At 41.3% G+C, this 18,965-nt stretch overlaps 2 protein-coding genes across 2 annotated transcripts; both read left to right on the plus strand.

Moving 5' to 3' along the window:
* Positions 1–115: 115 nt before the first annotated feature.
* adgrg3 (adhesion G protein-coupled receptor G3) lies at positions 116–11,204 on the plus strand. Its single transcript, XM_076735629.1, has 12 exons — positions 116–261; positions 2,594–2,648; positions 3,839–3,926; positions 4,585–4,713; positions 5,135–5,302; positions 5,398–5,452; positions 5,562–5,653; positions 7,115–7,233; positions 8,425–8,705; positions 10,070–10,172; positions 10,295–10,599; positions 10,684–11,204. Exons 1-12 carry the CDS (start codon positions 204–206, stop codon positions 10,797–10,799), a joined length of 1,569 nt encoding a protein of 522 aa, XP_076591744.1. The 5' UTR covers positions 116–203; the 3' UTR covers positions 10,800–11,204.
* A 2,414-nt stretch (positions 11,205–13,618) lies between these two features.
* slc7a6os (solute carrier family 7 member 6 opposite strand) lies at positions 13,619–18,943 on the plus strand. Its single transcript, XM_076735754.1, has 5 exons — positions 13,619–13,898; positions 14,639–14,968; positions 16,328–16,534; positions 17,067–17,199; positions 18,048–18,943. The coding sequence occupies exons 1-5, from the start codon at positions 13,710–13,712 to the stop codon at positions 18,185–18,187; spliced, it is 999 nt and encodes a 332-aa protein (XP_076591869.1). The 5' UTR covers positions 13,619–13,709; the 3' UTR covers positions 18,188–18,943.
* The last annotated feature ends 22 nt before the right edge of the window (positions 18,944–18,965 follow it).

Consider the following 18,965-nt stretch of genomic DNA (forward strand, 5'->3'; position numbering starts at 1 on the left):
AAGAAGTGGATCATTAAAAAACTCTTTGAAACACATCTAATATGAATCACTTCCTGTAACCCGCCTCCGCTCCACCACTACGATGTTACATATGCAGATGTGAAACTCCCTCCTCACCTCATTAAGCAAACCTCGATTCAGCTGAGCGATGCTGTCCGTGGGACTGTAACAGCATTGAGGTGTTTGAAGAACCACGAGGCACCATGTGGATTACTCTGTCTGTCGTCACACTCGTCTGGTTATCTAAGATCCAAGCTCGTGGTGAGTTCACTTGTGTTTATTGTTAATACATCCTCTGCTTAAATAGTTCCATTCCAGCACTTATAGATCTTATTGAAACCTTTGGAAAAATATCTGGATACAAAATTAATTACTCAAAATCTTCTATAATGTTACTTAATGAATTAGATAGGATAAATGGCAACGTTAATGTCTCTCCTTTCAGCTCTACAGATAACTTCACATGTTTGGGTATAAAAATTTTCCCTGAGGTGAACAAGATTACTCAAATAAACTATGACTCACTGCAGGAAACTACAAGCTTATCTCTAGAACGCGGGACACCATTACTAATATCAATGACTGGCAGGATAAATATCCTAAAAATGAACAGCCTTCCTAAATACCTTTATTTATTCCAAAACATCCCTCTACCCCCTCCCCCTTCCTTGTTTACTAGAAATAGGAAGTTGTTTACCAACTTTATTTGGCAAAATAAACGTCCAAGATTACGTTTATATAATATATCTACCATATGACCGAGGAGGCCTTAAGTGCCCAAACATCCAGTGGTACTACTGGGCAGCTAAACTGCGTTCCATCATGTTTTATTTCTCTTCTGAAAACACCCCTGCCTGGATAGACTTGGAAGCCTGCTCAGTGAGGCCTAGCTTACCACTTAACTTGTTTTTGCATTCAGCAGATCGGAAAAGTCTGAGGAAAAATACAGACAACCCTATAGTATTAAATATGATTGACATTTGGTTTGATACTTGTAAATATTTGAACATCAATCCGTCCTGGTCACGTTGTAGTCCTATCTGGGGTAATGCAAATTTCAAACCAGGGAGTAGTGATCCAGGATTTCGAACATGGGCTGAAAAGGGATTAAGGAAAGTGCAAGATATGTACAGAACAGATGACGTATTTATGTCCTTTTCAGAAATATCAACCAAATATAACATTCCAAAAACACGTTTCTTTAAATACCTTCAAATTAGGAATTTTATACCGTCATCTCAGAACTGTTCATTGGCTATACCTGTTACTTCCTCATTAGAGACAGTAGTTACAGGTTATTTGTCAGTTATCAGTTATTATTGTTATAATAAAGGTTTAATTTCATCTCTGTATGATTTGCTTATATCCGGGTCTGATGAATCTCCAAAACATAAGTTGAGACTGTGGGTGGAAGATATAGGCGATGATATATCACTACAAGACAGGGAAGAGGCATGTATGAAAGCTCAGAAACAAGCAATTAACAGCAACCTGAAACTTATTCAGTATAAATGGTTGATGCGAACATACATAACCCCAGTCAAATTGCACAAGTTTAATGATAACATCCCTGATACCTGTATTAAGTGCAATGAAGCAAGAGGAGCAATGTACCACTGCATATGGGAATGTGTGAAAGTGAAATCCTTCTGGCAAGATATTTTGAACATGATTGATCAGATATTAGATACGAAACTACCACTGGATCCCAAGCTTTTTATTGTAGGCACATATCCAACTATCCCACAACTACAAAGTAAAGAATCTAGACTTGTAGATATGTGTATATTACAGGCTAAACGTACCATTTCCCTTAATTGGAAAAATGTTGATGGACCAAGATTTGGAAGGTGGATTAAAGAAATGGCATTAAACATGACAATGGAAAAGATAACATTCATTATTAAACGGAAGCAACATGTCTTTGATGACATCTAGAGGCCTTTAATATGCTTTTTAAGACATGATGCTAATGTTGGTAACTTACTTCAGCAGGAGGAGGTTCTGAGAGAGTAGAATGTCCATGCGGTGTGATATAATGTCCTGAGGAACGCCTTTGAAAAGTGTCTTCAGTCTGTTTTTATTCAACTATAGTGAGCGTGTGCATATATGTGTGTATATGTATGTGTATCTGTGTCCACACGGGCATGTATATACTGTATACCATATCCAGGGTTCTATTGTTATTAACTTTTTTTTTCTTAGTTTTTTAGTCTTAACACACCTTTCTTTAGTATTTTGTGAGGGGAATAGGGGATGGGAGGAAGAACAGGGAGAAAAGTTTGCTTTGTTGTATATGATAATGATTTGCTGTTGGATTTGCTGTAATTTGCAAACAAAAACTAATTAACACATTTAAAAAAAAAAAAAACATCCTCTGCCAGGGATTCTTACCAGCTGTGCAACACTAAAACCCACAGTTTCCCAGAGTAAGTGGTGGTCTAAGAGTTACAGAAAAAAAATGAAAATCCTGTCTGTGCTGACATCAGTCATTTCTAGTTTTCTCTTATTAAGCTGACCTCTATCCAGTCTGTCCATCCATACGTTTTAATATCTGTGACTCTGTCACTTTCTTTTTCTGTCACTCCGACAGACTTCTGTGAAGATGTCATCTACGAGTGTAAACAAAGCAATGTTTCCTGGACCAGGTGAGTCATTCAGCGGATACTAAACTGATGCTGTAGACCTTAATATCTCTTTTTGAAGGGGAGTACATCTTTCTCTTACACTCATGAATAACTGGGGTTTTCCCTGCTGTCTCTCTGACATGACTGTGAGACCCTCAAACAAAAGAAGCACACAAACAAGATCTGAGCAAATCAATTCTTACAACTTACCGGATTTTTGGAGGAAATTTTTCAGGTTCCAGCTCCAGGTTGGCAGCCTTTTAATACCTTCACGAAGAATGTATAGATAGATAGATTAGAATGTATAAATAGCCTATCTGACATCAACCAATGGGCAATTAATCCTTAATTAGTTTTTAGAGAGCACAGAGAGTCACTCGTTTTTGGAGAAAAGCATCTACTATCACACATTATCATGTCCTGCCTATATTGCCTAAGACATGAAAAACATAACAACCATAATGATTTGAATATATTTGATGAAAACCAAAAATAGGAAGAGCATTTTGAGAACTGTGGGCTTCATTATGTAACCATTTATAATGTTACAAACACCAAACACTGTCCTCACTGCGATATTATATTGTCTAATTATAACTATTAACTATTGATTCAACGTGAACATTTCACATTTCACAAACAAAACAGAAGAGTATTTGCCAGTTGAAACTAGTCTTTGTAAAACTTGTAGCAGTGGGAGAAAAATGTAGAAATGTGTTGGGAGCATAGGCGTTCTGGTGACAGTGTCATGGTCCCCCTTCAACTCACTACTGCCACTACAGTCCCATAAAGATATACACAGGAATTAGGGATTCCCTCAAAACACCATTTTCCTTGCTGTTGGATCTAAAATCCATTTCAGTAGATAAGGGTCTAATTTGACCCAGAATGGCTTCAATGTACAAATATTTGACCTGAACAGTGTGTAAAGGTTAGGAACTAAATGCATATGACTGCATTTGTTTTTATTTCTCCTTACAAACAGTGTTTTGAAATGGCTTTGCTAGCCGAATGGGTGTACAACTTTCTCAATCCATACATAAATGACTATGTGCAATAATCATAAAAATGTCAGTTGTGCTATTGAAAATTCCCTAAGGACAGCTTAGTAGTGTTGTTTGTTCAACTAAAACCAATACTTATTAAAGTAGTTACAGTATACTGTATGACTCTCTCTGAAATACTGAAATCTATGAATTATGTGTTGGTAGGTGTTATGAGGACAGAATTGCAACCTGTGGACTAAGAGGCCGTTTTGCACCAAACTTCATTCGTCTGATGGTGACGTCGTCTCAAGAGGTGAGGCCATATTTTATTTTTTCAACTGGTTCTTGGTAAAAATAATCAGAAGTTTTGTATGTCATGCACTAACTAACTAAAACAGGAGACAAACTGTTTTTGTTGTCTCCATCATACACATACATGTACACTTCAGTTCAGGATGTTAGTTTCACTGTCAATGAAGATTCTCAGTCATCCAGATCATGGTCGTCCAGAGGGTTGAATAAAGGCAACTGGACTTGGTTGTAGAGACTTGAAAATGTTTCACCTCTTATCCAAGAAGTGTCTTCACTTCTAACTGACTGGTGGGGAGTCCCAGGTATTTAACCTCTGCTGGGTCATTATCAAAGTCATTGATACCTCTTGGATGATAATGGAATAACTGAAGTTTTTAAACATGTTTTGTCACAGTAGCTCTCGATGGCATAATGTATTCAGACTTGAGATACTAAAATAGCTGGTTGAATCCCTCGCTCGCTACCACACTGTTTAGCAGCATCTGGGTCTCAGTTATATGGCACATCAACTGGGGGATGGCCTCAGACTGAAGTGCAAATGAACTAATCAGCATGTATATGTGCATAAATCAGGAGTTCACAAATTATCGGTTAAACACCAATATTCCTAAACGTGAGTTAATGTTTTGCATGTGTTTGTGTGTACTTGTGGTTTTTAGGCTGAAGTGAGTCCCACTCTTCATCACAGGGTTCACATCCCATCCTCAGCTCTCCAAAGAAGCAAAGGAGCTGTGTCTGAGGACGAGGTACTGCTGGTGGCCACTGTGATCAACAGCACTTTCTTCCAGGTCAGTAGTTCCAATGGTGCACAATCTGGGACCTCTTAGTTGAAACTCTACATGTAGATAAAAGGAAGTAGGAGCATTTTTAGCTTTTGAAAATCTGACTGTTCAAAAGGATCTGCAATTCAGGAGGAAGTATATGGATGAGGACCTTAATATTTTTGTACATGACACTGGCTTCTACTCCAAGTTAGCTACCTGTGTGTAATAATATGGGACAGCACTTTCCTCTCATGCTGATTTGCATTGATTTCCAGGAACTCTGCATGCTCGCAGTCATCCCTTGTAAACTATGAAAATCAAGGCTTGATACTGTAGCTAATGTTGCAACCCTTTTACATGTGTTGGAAGTGGACAAACAAGTTGACAAACCTCAACCCAACCCAATGTCATGTGTCCCCTCTGAAACCTCTGTCTGTCACTACAGCTGAGTCCCCCTCCAGGAAGAGGAAGGGGAAGAGCACACCAACCAACCCAGCCTGTTCACAGGCAAGGCACTGTTCTGGGAGAAACTGTCCTGGCAGTGAGGGCAGGGAACCACCCTGTTACAAACCTCTCAAAGCCTGTCAAATTATCCTTCAAACACAACAAGCAGGTAAAATGATAAAACCAGCTTTGTTCACATTACACTTGGAAAAAGTAACAATCTGCTTTTCTCTGATTTTGAACATGCTTTTGAATATGTTTCAGTGGGAAGATGGGACTTGTGTGTTTTGGCAGGAGTCTTGGCTGGAGGATGGAACAGGTGGGCTACATACAGTGTGCCAGCCTGCATTATTTTTGTTCCCTCAAGAAAAAAAAAACACATTATTTGAGATTTATCCATTTTATGTGCTTTTTTTTTTTTTTTTTAGGTCATTGGAGCACAGAGGGATGTGATACCAATGACACTGGAACTGAATTTATCTGCAGCTGTAACCACCTGAGCTTCTTTGCTGTGCTTGTGGTAAAAATCTTTCTACAGAACATTTTCTGTCATTGCTCTTTTAACAGCTACATGCCAAATGATAATAAATGATGAAATAATTTGCTCTTACAGGATGTTTTTACCTTAACAGGCTCACAATGGGCCATAGTGGCCCTTTCAAACACCTAAAACACAAGAGCAGAAGTGAAAAGAACGGATTAAACACAGTGTTTATCCTCCAAAATGTAAGCTGCAAACGTTAGCATGCATGTCTAATCAGTTTGCTGCCTAAAATAGTAACCAAGCCTTACTTCCGAAGCCAAGCAGCGTATCATTTGCTAACTGAGTTTACAGGATTACAGGGTCCATCTTTAAAAAGCCAGACCAGCAAAATCACTGTGTGGTTCTTCCCTGCTGTGTGGAAGCCGGTCCTGGATGGACAGCACGTGTGTCCTGCTCTTAATTGTATTTGAGAAGTTTACACTCCAGTAATCACATCGGTTAGTCCTCACCCTAAAAGCGTTTCCTCTTGTGATGTTTAAAGTGAAAACATGCAGTTTGAAAATGCAAACAAGTAGCTAATTAGGGTTTTGTTAGAATGAAAGAGCTTTGAAAATAGTCTTTATTTTTATTTCTTCTGCCTGGATAAGCAGACGAGATGCTGCCTGGCTACGACATGCAGCTTTAGCCTCATCTTCCAGCGCAGCAGCCATCAAGTGCATACTTAAGACCCCTAATACAGGATTCCCATTTTAAAGCAAATCAGCTGAAATGAAAAGTCAGCTGGAGACAACATTTTTAACCATCTCATAGTGCTAATGTGAAATTTGCCAGCAAAAGTTGGTGTTTTATTTTCTAAATACAAAACTTTCTGAGTGGTAAATCTGCCACCATTGTCATTATAAACCACAGGCGTGGTGTGCAAGAACAGCAAGCTTGGATGGCATAGCAGCAGTGCCGTTGCTAGGGTCTCTTGGGGTTCCAAGCAAGAAATCCCTGGGGCCCTCACCCCACCCGTGCACGCTGCAAAAATTTGGTTTTTGCACACATAAAAGGCACAATTTCTGGGACATTTGAGATGAATACTGAAAAAATCGATTAGTGGTTCTCAAAGTGAGGTCCAGGAACCAACAGAGGTCCCTGAAAGCCCAGGCCTATCAATAATCGTTGTTGTAAGTGGCCGGGGGCCCCCTTAGTGGCCAGGGGCTACAAGCAACTGCCTGGCTTGCTTGTCCGCAAGCCCCGCCCCTGCATAGCAGCATAAGTCAATGGAGAGATGAGGCTTGATGAAGTGTCAGTTCAGCCTGAGACAGCACACAGATTGTAGCTGAACAGTCCTTACAGTTCATTGTTAACACTGAAGGTACATTTTGTCACTTGGGTACATAATTGGTTTACAAAATTAAGAATTTCAGACTTAAAATGTGTATAAAACCTGGTAAACTTGGTAAAATACATTTTATTTTTTGGAATTTTTGCTGCATCTTTTTTCTGTTGCAGAACCCTGTGTTATCAGTTGGGAAAACTAATGCTGTGGCCCTCACCTACATCACCTACACTGGATCAGCTCTCTCCGTCATCTTCACGATCATCAGCTTGATCATCTATATATGTCTACAGTGAGATTTCTGATTGACTTTTCTGATATCATAAAATATCTTCGATGTTATTCTTAACAGAGATGACATGTTAAGTCCTTTCTTTGTCATGTGACTGAACAAGCTGCAATCCCTGAGACTGAATAATGAAGTCCAGACTGAAGTGCCAAAAACTACAGTTCCTGCTACTTAAGGCCGACTCCAAAAGCGAGTCAATCCCCATAGACCCCCATATTAAAATGCCCAACTTTCCAGCAGAAATATACATGTTGACAGCCTCATACAAAAAACACTTTTGCTCTTTGTAGCTGATTCATGACAGCTGTACAGGATTAAATTGGTTTATATAACAAACTTTTTAGGTGTTTAATTTATATTAATGCTTAAAGTTTGGTCGAGGCAGGCACTGTCACTCAGTTTCGTAAAGGCTCCTCAGAAATCTGTCGGTTAAGTATGGGCTATTATTCATTTATTTCAACAACAGTGTTTTCTTCCGGTAGAAGCTGAACCACAGTATAGACATATTTATATACAGCTTTCTTGTTTTTCTCATACTGATAATGATCTTTGACCAAGTTGACTCTGTTTCTCTTTATACATCTGGGACATAGTTGTTCTAGTGTGGCACCCCACAGTCATGTGGGTCAAAAGTTATTTACAAGTTGCATGCAAACATGATGATGTTCATTCTGGTTAAAAAGCCAGTGACGGTAAAAAAAAAAAACCCCAAAAAAAGAACAGGCTAATTCTTAATCTTGCATTGCTGTTTGTGTTCACACGGCTGGCTGGCATGTGATAAAAACCACAGTCAACATAAGAGCAGCCCTGACTCACTCTACATGTTTGTAGGCAAAATGTGAGATTAACTTCCTATCAGGGGGTAAGGTTCAAAACAGGAAAGAGAAAAATGATGTTCATGTATTTACACATAATAGAGTAAATGCCTACCCCTTCCTTTACACTTTACTTCATTATAATATAGAAATACTACATGATAGAAAAATCAATGAAAGCAGAATCAGGACAGAGTCTGAAGTCACTGTGGCACAGTAGTCAGTCAGCCTGCACAGAGTAAACAATGAAGTGTTCATCAGAAGCCACGGTAACATCAAAACTGATTGGATGGATGTGTTTGACTGACAGATGTGATATTGTATCAGATAAATGGGCAAGACCAATATCTTAATATCCTGTGTGCTGTTTCTCTCTCAGACGGCGGCGTCCAGAGAAGGCCATCGGTGTGCACATGCAGCTAACAGGGGCGCTGCTCTGCCTCCACCTCAGCTTCCTGCTCTGCAGCCTCTGGGTGTGGCTGCTGAAGGAGAGTGAGGAAGGCTGGGTTTGTCGGGGTCTGGGTCTCTTTTTACACTGGTCCCTGCTGGCCACCTTCACCTGGACGGCTCTGGAAGGATTCCACCTCTACCTTCTCCTAGTCAGAGTCTTCAACATCTACGTCAGGAAATACTTGCTCAAACTCAGCGTGGTGGGATGGGGTGAGCGGACTGAGACAGTGTTTCTGTCAAATTAAAAAGTCTTCAATTATTTTTGAATTATGGGAACATTAGTGGCTGACAGCAATGTAAATGTTTTCATATTGTAAGACTCTTTTTCTCCCATTCTGTGGTTCCAGTATTAGTCTGCTCACAGATACAGAGGCATCACGATGAAGCAGGCACCAGGCCACACACCCTGAAGGCCCAACATTCATTGTGTCTCAGCGTGTCTGTGATCATTTTATTGACTTCAAATTTGTTTGGACATATGCTCTACCAATCCTCAACATCAACTGAGATCTGAAGGGCTTTAAACCTGCAATATATCTTTTGGCCACTCGGGGCAGCAGGAACAAACTGTAAACTGACAGACCTGATAGCAAACAGGTTGCTTAAAATACATCCAGCAGGCTAGAATGGACATTATCAATCATTTGGAGTCATATTTTTGTCCTGATACTCACTCCCTTCCACTGACTCTGGAGGGAAATATTTGTTTGTTGTTAACTTTCGTCTCTCTGATGTTTGCTGCTTGACAGGTAGAATATAGTCAGTGAAAACATCACTATGAGCGACAGTTTTCACATATAAGCAGTCCTGCGGTCCATTGTTAAGAATAAAACTTGAAGCGGCTGCTCTGTGGGGGCTCCTGCATCATAACCTACAGTATCTCATCTAGCTCTCCTGTAGTGGGGCCCTGTGGCCTGTGTACACAGTGCACATCCCTTTAAAATGCGCCTTTAAAGGATAAGGCTGCCAATATTCTCCATCTCTTTTCTTGTTGTTGATGTGTTGACATTATTGTCAACAATGTCAAACCAACAATACATTAGTCTGTCTCTCAGTGCTTTGTGTCTTCCCTGTGCTGTGGCTCTCAGGCCCATTGGTCCCTAATGAAAGTGTAAATCATTTCCTAAAAGAGCTGGGTGCTGTAGTTTTTAGCAAGCATTACTTAAAGGAGGAAGTAGCGTGCTGGTGTATGTGGGGTCAGGTCCAAATTAATGACAGATGTTTGTGTAATGAAGAAATATGTTACCTGGCGCTCTGGTGTGGCTCCTTGATGCATTTTGAATTGTTTTTTTACACACTGAGGCTCTGTCTCACAGACAAACACACTATGTCAGGCTTTGGCGACGCAGTAACTGTTGGCAGGATCAATTCACTGTTGGTGTTGGTCGTAATGGGGTTTGTTGACAAAATGAAAAATACAGAATGTCACCAGCCTTACCCTTTAAACAAAGACACCATCAATAGGCGCCAGCAGCTTATTTTTGACAGCTGTGTAACAAAGTGCTCCCACCGGCAGCTCTGACCGAGTCAGGACTTGTTGAAGTAAATTCTCTGTCTTTCTTGTCTTCATGCAGGTCTCCCTACATTGACTGTAATGGTGTGTGGGATTGTTGGCGTTTATGGCAAATTTAGCCTGGAGCTGAGGGATGACAACAACCAGAATTCAACAGTGCAAATGTAATTAACCAAGATTGATTGTTAGGATTTTAACTGTTCAGCCACACAGACTGTGATTCTAACTGTGCTCCGTTTTATTCATTCCCACTTTAATTTTTGCTTTGTTTTTCATTAACCCTCAGGTGCTGGTTGAGCAGCCAGTTCCCGCAGAGGCTTTTAGTCAGCTACATCACTACTGTGGCCTTCCCGTGCCTGGTGATAATGTATAATTCCTGCATGCTGGGGCTGGTGGTGTTCAAGCTCCTGGAGCTAAGGAGAGACTGTGCCTGGAAGATGATGGACAAAGAGAAAGGGAGCAGGTTGTGGAAAGACTGTGCCACAGTGCTGGGCCTCAGCTGCGTGCTGGGCTTACCTTGGGGGTTAATGAGCACCACCTACGTCTCCCTCCCTGGGATCTATGTATTCACGATACTAAACTCCCTGCAGGGTCAGTATGTGCATGATCATACAGTACATGCTGTGCATTTATGACTTCCTGGAAGAATTCACATCCTTTCTTCTTCCATCTCAGGTGTATTTATGTTCCTGTGGTCCATGGCTTTGACCTGCAAGACTCGATCTGACAACAACTCCTCTGTCAGAGACCCTTCCTCCCAGAAAATGATGATGACCAGTCTCAATAATTGATGTCACAGCAAAAAGAAATGTGTTATCCATTGCCTATATTAGGTGTTTACTGGACTCTGGTCATATGCAGTTAAATAATAATTAACAAGGATTTAATTTTCTGATATCTTGCACCTTCTTTAAATGAAGAAAATCATGAATCATGAACAGTCAATGTGCTGCTGGTGCACTGCAACCTGGATGTAACTGTGGCACATCAGTGCCATCTGCTGGCTATCCAAGGTCCAAGGTTCAATTTATTCAGCCACAAAAACATGGAAATGACTGCTGATTACTGATTAGCTGATTACAAAAACATAGAAAGTAAATACTCATACAGTAAAAACCAGAGATAGAAAAACACAAAAACTTTGTACTAAAAAAAAGAAAAGAAAAAAAGATTGAAATAAATTCACACACTTCCAGATCTCTGATTGTATTGTTGTATGTCCCCTGGGTTAACATGGAGTATATGTTCACAGTATGTCTACCTCATGTCAATCAACACTGCAAAAAAAGAAAAGCAATTTACTACACAGCACTAGATTACATAGATCACAACACAGATTTTAAAGGTTTGTTCTATTAAATGACAACAGAAACAAGTTTCAAACTTTTAACTTTCAGAGGTTTGAACTCAGTCTTTTCTGTTGTATTTTTATATAAAATGTGATTGTTACATGGCTGAAAAAACATAAATGAGATTAGCTTTGAATGAGGGCACAGCTGGCCTGCATATTTAATCATCCACAGAATAAAGAGGTAAAGATGGATAGATAGTTTAAATAAACGAACAAATGAGCATGGGTAAAGTGATGCACTCCAGCTGTAACAAGCAGCAATGGAAATATGAAACCAAATGAATCATTTCCCATTTGAATGAAAACTGTGAAGCACAGTATGTCCTGTGCATAACCACATCTGAGACTTCATTTTATCACCAAGGAATACATGGGAACATTATGTAGCAGCTCAACTAATTACAAAAGCAGCAACAGCAGAAACGTAAAAAGAAATGATGAAATTATCCGCTGCTGTTAACACCTGAACACCATGTCCTGACTGAGAGTCTGTGAAATCCAGGGGAAGGAAGTCCGAACAGTTAGCTAACAGCAGGGGATAAATGGTTGAAAGTGAGACAGATTAGCCTTGTAGAACAGCTCCATGAGTTCATCGTGCTTTGTACACATCCTCAGGCTCAGTGAGCATCTGCCTTTTTACAGCGTCTGATGTCGCTCCAGGTGAGGCTCACAGCACGAGGCCAGGCAGACCAGGCAGGACTTCAGAGCCTTTAGTCTGATCCCGGCACAGATGTCACAGGGATCCTCTCCTGGCTCTGCTTCGTCTGAGGCTTCCTTTTCAGCTGAGTGTCTGAACTGAAAATTCAGCTATGAAAGCACTAAAATGCAGCCCAGGTCTTGTGTCAAAAAGCTTTTTTACAAACAGGGCTCTTCTGGCATCTTCTATTGATTCTCCAGCTTTCAGTGCTGCCCTTTTTGCAGAAGTTGTGTCCACAGTATGATGGCAGGAGTGCTGGACACATACAGACAGAGGGAGCAGACTGTTGACAAAGCCAGAACTGAAGCTGTGGAATAACAATGTCAGCACTGAATTCTTGAATACCTTTAGAAAAATGTTCATGTTATTAGAATATTAGCTAAAGTTTTTTGGAATGATTGTCAACAGGTCTTCATTTCTCATTGGAAATCATCAAAACATGATAAAGCTGGTTGTTTATACAGAGCAAAACACACTCTGCTGTGTGTGTGCACAGCCATCATCCACCATTCCTGAAAATTATCAGACAAGTTTCAGTTTTTCTTTATATATTTCTTATACCTGTGTTGACTGCAGCCTGGCTGTCGTTCTGAGGTAATAACACTGAGGGGATGTGACTGCTCTTGTCAGTGTGGCTCCACCTGTTCAGACAGTTAAACTGGTCACATGGGAACACCCTGAGAGCAAGAGGCACATAGTCTTTTTCTCCTATCTATACAGAGAGCAGTCGTAAAGGCCCTGTTTATTCCTGATATTCACGGAATGTGGACAGAGCATATTAAATCCCCTGGAGCTGTTCAGCAAGACCGAAAAGATGTGTGCAGGTCAGTTCACTCAGGCAACACATCACAGTACAGTGTTCTACTGAAAGGAGAGTCTGAAGGAAAGAAGGCTGAGCTGAAAGGACTGTGACAGGGTTACAGCAGATGATTCAGAAGACACACAAATGAAGACAGGCACTCACAAAATTGGTTTTAAAATTGTTCAAAATCTTAGCTAACCAGAATGTAAAACTTCCCCTCCTGTCACATTAAGCTGTAATATGGTGATTAATCCAGAATTTGTTTCCTCAGATGACTAAAGCAGGCGATGAAATGCAGCTATGGCCTGTTGTGGCTGTCAGCTGGGTTTGGCATACTAAATTTAAATGATGCTCTCAAAATATTGTTTAAAAAAGATCTCATAATAATGATCTGCTTGATTATATTGTTATCAAATTGTAAGTCATTTTATTTGTTTAGAAATAAGTCCTAAATTGATTTGTAAATCAAATTTCAAATATGTATTTTCTTTCTTTCTTTCTTTCTTTTTATTGTGTTATCGTTATTGTAATGCTACAATTAATTGGTTAGAATTATCCACTAAAAAGGTGTATTATCACGATGGCACAATCCAAACTCCAAAAAAAAAGAGGTTTGCGCTCACATGAAATTAATGGAACTGATAAAGTAGTTTGACAGTAATAATATTTTGACCAAACGCATGAGCTGAATAGGAATTATTTTACTCAGCACAGCGTTTCCTGACATTCCCCACAGCTCCGCCATACTGTGACGTTTGTGGTACCCGGAAATAAAGGCGGAGTGAGCGCTCTCCGGTTTTCCTCCTTTCTGTCTGCCAGACAAGCCAGGCAAACTCAGACAGAGGGACAACATGGATCCTAACACGACGATTCTGCGAGTCAAGAGAAAAAGGGGGACCGACCCCGCAGATGCGTTGCTGCTGGCGTGCAAACGCATCCGTCCAGAGACGTCCCAGAGCTCAGGCGAAACGGTACCGGAGCCCAACGAAGCCGAGGTGGAAAACTCTGTCTTCAAACTCGTGGCGACAGTAGCGACACAGGTGAGAGGCCCGCTGGCACAGGCACTGTGTTAGCTAATCAAGCTGCGGGCTAACGTCAACGCAGCCGGCGGTGGAAACGGCAAATACACGTTAGCTAGCGTCTCGGCACAGACGTTGGTGTTAAGCTGGTGAAGTCGACTGGCTGTTAGTACTCCTTAAAATGACGGCAGTCCCTGGAAGACTGTGCTAGGTGTTGTTAGCATAGCATTCAGGCTAGTCAGTGCTGTTAGCGGTTAACGTTAGCCGTAACTCACATCAGCCAAATAGCCCGTGATGTCGTTAGCTCATTTTGTTGATGTTGAACGTAGTTGTGACGTGTTGTAGGCCCCAAAAATGATTTGACTTGAACCAAAATAAAAGCCGTCGTAGTTATAACATAGATTTAGATCCACATCGAACATCGAAGTGTCATCCATTATGCAAGCTAGCTAATTATCTTATCCGGTAAACATGTTCTGGCATGACACCAATATATAAGGTCTTCACTTTTTCGCTGTGATTACAAGCGACTCCATCTGCCTTTACATGAGCCTTCATGCTGTTAATGTGTTCCTGCTCATTGTTGCGTTTAGGAATGTCTGTGTTTTCCAGTGACGCTGTGAGAGTTGGGTCCAAAAGTAATCACACGTTTGATTTCCTTCAAGGCACAGGCGTCAATAATCAAATGTCTTGTCCATGTTTTATATTGCCTTTTATATAAATATATATATATTTTCAAACCTTTGTCTTGTCATCACCAGGATGCTCCTGTCCAGACGCAGGTTCGGCAGGCTTTGGCTCGGCCTCGCACGGCCCATGCACTGCGTCCCTCTGCTGCCAGTTCACAGCGGATCATTGGAGACCTACGGAGCACAAAGTGGAGCACCCGCAGGGAGGAACGCTACAGAATACTCTCCAGCCACCGTACAGGGCTGTCGAGCCCACCCGAGCCGCAGGACCCCCAGACAGATGCTTCTGAGTGTGTAGAGGAAGCTGGGAAAGAGGCGGACAAATGTTGGGGTCTTGGTGAAATCCAGGTGGTTGATCTCGTTCATGAGAATGTAGAGGACCAGGACAAGTCCTCTGGCAAGGTGAGTTGAACATAATTGTAGCTGGTAATTATGTGTTGTTAGGATTTTGTCCTTAACGGTATCAATTACATCACTTGTTACTGAAATGGATACTTACTAATAGTCTAATTGATTAAAACAAAACAAAACCAAAAAAAATCCTTCACTGCTTCAGAAAGTAACAAACATAGACACATACCTCTCAAAAACAACTGTCAATGGTACAAACTGGTGTAAAACATAGACATAGCAGAGAGAATGAACCAGCTTGAAGTGGGCATACATCCTTCTTGACAGTGATGTTTTTCTACTGCTGGTATGAGAAATTTATCCAACGTCGGATAAACAAGTAACATAAATTAGCAGAAACGTGACAGCTTGCTCACAATCAGCTCCGGGTAACATCTTCATCCATAGCCAGTATGTCTCACATAGCCGTCAAGAACCGTGGGGGTAATATTACATTGATAACACATCACATGAAAGCTAACACTGTCAGTTTCGCTTGCGTAAGCTGATTTCTTCTGTACTAGTTGTACCTGCTAAGCAGCAAACTCTTCCTCATTTATATTTATTCTGTTGTGAACTTCTTCCTTTTCTGGCACAGCAATCCAAAGGCACCAGTGAACAGTACTGATAAGAGGAGTTGTATTCATAAAAATCTAACTACACAGTTCCCATCTTGACATAGATCAAATGCCTGGTTAAGATTTTGTAGAAATGGGTTATTTGTAAGACAGACAAGCATGTTTTTTATAGCAGTGCAAAGCAGGAAAGTGTTTTTGGAAAGAGCATTGTAAGGAAGTCCCAATATCAGAGTATCTGTACCATTACTGCTATCTAAATGTAGGAAACGCCCTGAGTGAGTGGCATCACTTTGGGGGTCAGGGGTGACTGTGCTGAAGTTGGTGCTGCAGCAGCTTTCTTTACGCTGTCCAAAACACTGCACGTCTATGACACACTGTCCTTTTTAGGTTGCTGGTGTTACTCCCATTGCACGTAGCTGTTGTGTAGATGCAGTGAGCGTTAACTGTGTTTCCATTCACTTTGGCAAAGGGAGCGTCCAACGCTCGACGTTTGAACCTGTCTCCCATAACAGAACACTTGGCTCCCTTATCATAGTCCAAAATCCTGGCCCTGTATGGAATTAAAGTGTAGAATTAATAACACAGAATAGGTCCTAAGTTGGAGTTAATCACAGTACACATGCTCGACATTTTCTTTCCTTTTGTCACCAAAGGATTTCAACGTAGTCAACAGTAAATATTTATTGTCTTATTAATTAACTGTTGAAAAAGGATTATTAATCTGTTAGAGGTTATAAATCCAGGCATCAGTCAACACTTCTTCATATATTCTCTGGCTTTATTTATTTTAAAGATGCTGTCCTCAGACCCAGAAGTGATCCTGTGTAACAGCACCAAGATGCTGCGGGAGCATCTGAGCATATCTGGAGAGCGACTGGGGGAAGAGCACCGGGAGCAGGACGCCGACTACGTCTATGATCTTTACTACCAGGAAACAGTCACACCAGGGTGGATCCAGGACATCCTGTCTGTCAGGGCCTACGCCGATGAGGGAGAATTGGTGTGTGTGGATGGATGGACGGACAGATGAATGAGTGCTGAAATCGGAGTGAGTGAATGAAGACATGGGTGAAGTAGAGAGTAGACATGGGGGAAAACAAGGGTGCTTAACTGCCTGTGAAATTTGTAATGAGAGAAATTGGTCGTTAGCTGACATGCAGCTGGTCTTTGCCTTTCTTTTGGTGTGGTTTCTCCACACGTTGCTCTTCTGTTGTGGCACATGAGACCACCATATGGATAAGTTGTGTTTACCTCAATAATATTGGCTTATTCTATATTGAAAACAGGGACAGACATTTCATACTGTCCTCAAATTTCAGCCAAAACCAACAACAGGGTCATTCGTTTGGCATATTTGAATGTGAAACAAAGTGATTTTCCAAAAGTGTTAGTTCAGATTCATGAGTGAAATGATGAGGCTGACTTTATTATATATATCTAATTACTATAAACAGCTTCTCCCAGGACACCAAAACCAATAAAGATGCAACAAAAACGAAGCTCTCAGATAAATGGGCTGTTGTTTGTCCCAGGTGCCTGACCTCGTGGTTCATGAAGAGGAGGTGTATGAAGATGAGGATGATGAAAACGATGAAGCAAACTGGAGGAATGACTACCCCGATGAGGAGAGTGATGGAGACAGTGACAGAGAGGAGCGCTATGGTGGTACGCATTTATGGATTTATGAAGGTGTTATTCAAGTCTGTATTTGTGTTTTTGTGTTTGTTTTGTTTGAACTCAGTATTGCGCTGCGTAGGCAGAAGCTACAGAAGCTTGAGCAGTGCTGTAATCAGAGTGTTTGGCAGGACATTGTAGTTGAACCAGTTTAAAAATTGTCCAAAGTCTGGGTCATTTTCAGTCACTCCTGTTCAAAAGTCACTGCTCCAGTCTGCTTTTGTTGGACTGGTTCTGGTTTCTGTCATTTTAGGTTTAAAGTGTTATTTGACATGATAAAAGGGGGTGTCACATCATGATTGGCAACTAACACTAAGAGTTAGGTGGGTGTATGGGCGGGACTTTGATACTGTGGCTCCATCTCCCGATCACGACTGTGCAGACTGCGGCTCCACATGACGTTGCCATGATGGCAGCGCCTGTGGCCGGCCGGAGCTGGAAACGTGTCGTTCATCTTTATTTACAGTCATCGGGGAACACACACGTGAAGTTTGGTTCTGTTTACAAAGGACACTCTCCTGCAGTTCCCTCTGTGGGCTCTGCAGCCTGCTTTGCCCATACCTCTCCACCCAGGATGATGCCCAAACTCTGCACTTTGCCCTCCTGTTTCATGCATCACACATGAGGGTACACTGCAGTGTGGGTCTTCCACAATCACAGCTCCAGTCATTGCTAACCAGTTGCTCAGCTGTGAGATTTACGCTGCTTCCTGACTGCCAAAGACTTAAAAAAAATGCATGTTTGCAGAATCACTCTTCGTATGGTTTGTCCTGACTTAACCCTGCCTCCTACAAGACTTCAACTTTACATGAATCAATCTTTGTGTCCTCTGTGTGCAGGTTACTGGGAGGAAGAGCACTCGTACAGCCGGAGGAGCTGGCAGCGCTACCAGAGGGAAGTGCTGCACGAGCTGGGCTGCCGTGGTGAAGATGACGACGACGATGAGGAGGATGATGGAGACAAATACGATTCCGATTGATCTGTCCTTAACCCACACCTGTCAGTGGATTTTCCCAATGCCCTCACAAATAACCCCATACTCCATAGACCTCTGTAGGGGAGAGTGGAAAACTACTGCGAGAGTGACACACAACCGAAACATCTCTGGAAAAATGTACTATAGAAATCGAAGTGTAGCAGCTCATGTGTAGCAGTCATCAGATTTTTCCAACAGTTCAAGTGAATTTGTTTTGAGTAACATCCCGTTCTTGAGTTAACACACTAGTCTGCATCTTCAGAAGGTCAACTTTATGGTGAAATCCATCCCTCTCTCTCCTGCACAGGTGATGGAGTAGGCGTTATTTCCAGAAGGATCCAGAGTGTCTTTTTTTTTTTTTTAACCTGTGATGGAGTGAACTTGTGTGTGTGTGCGTATGGGTGTTTGTTCAAAGTGGATGTGTGTTAGAAATGTCGCATATTAGTGTTACATGCCTGGTATGCTTTGTGCTGTTAACACTTCTGTTAGTGAGGCGTCTTGGGCCGCGTGTGGTTGCAATTTAGGGTGTTTGCATTTTGTGCATGGTAGTGTGTGTAGGTACAACTGTGCGTGTTAAGATTTTTGCATATGTGAAAGCGTGGTGCATTATTAATGTTGTGGGTGTGTGAGTTTGGTTCAGAAATTCCCCTTTTGAAGTTCAGATGTTTCTCTTGAATGCTTGTTTAATTCAACTTTTTGTAAATATGTAGATGTGTATAAAAAAAGCTTTCAAAATAAACTTCAAACATCTCACTGTCAGTTTGTCCTGCATGATAAATAC

This window comes from Chaetodon auriga, chromosome 1 (genome assembly GCF_051107435.1).
Source record: "Chaetodon auriga isolate fChaAug3 chromosome 1, fChaAug3.hap1, whole genome shotgun sequence".
Classification (NCBI taxonomy): domain Eukaryota; kingdom Metazoa; phylum Chordata; class Actinopteri; order Chaetodontiformes; family Chaetodontidae; genus Chaetodon; species Chaetodon auriga.

Coding starts and splice junctions, on each gene's coding strand:
- adgrg3 (XM_076735629.1), top strand. CDS start 204: ATGTGGATTACTCTGTCTGTCGTCACACTCGTCTGGTTATCTAAGATC. Junction 4,714..5,134: donor TCAACAGCACTTTCTTCCAG/GTCAGTAGTTCC, acceptor CTGTCACTACAG/CTGAGTCCCCCTCCAGGAAG. Junction 7,234..8,424: donor ATCATCTATATATGTCTACA/GTGAGATTTCTG, acceptor TTTCTCTCTCAG/ACGGCGGCGTCCAGAGAAGG.
- slc7a6os (XM_076735754.1), top strand. CDS start 13,710: ATGGATCCTAACACGACGATTCTGCGAGTCAAGAGAAAAAGGGGGACC. Junction 13,899..14,638: donor TGGCGACAGTAGCGACACAG/GTGAGAGGCCCG, acceptor TGTCATCACCAG/GATGCTCCTGTCCAGACGCA. Junction 17,200..18,047: donor CAGAGAGGAGCGCTATGGTG/GTACGCATTTAT, acceptor CTCTGTGTGCAG/GTTACTGGGAGGAAGAGCAC.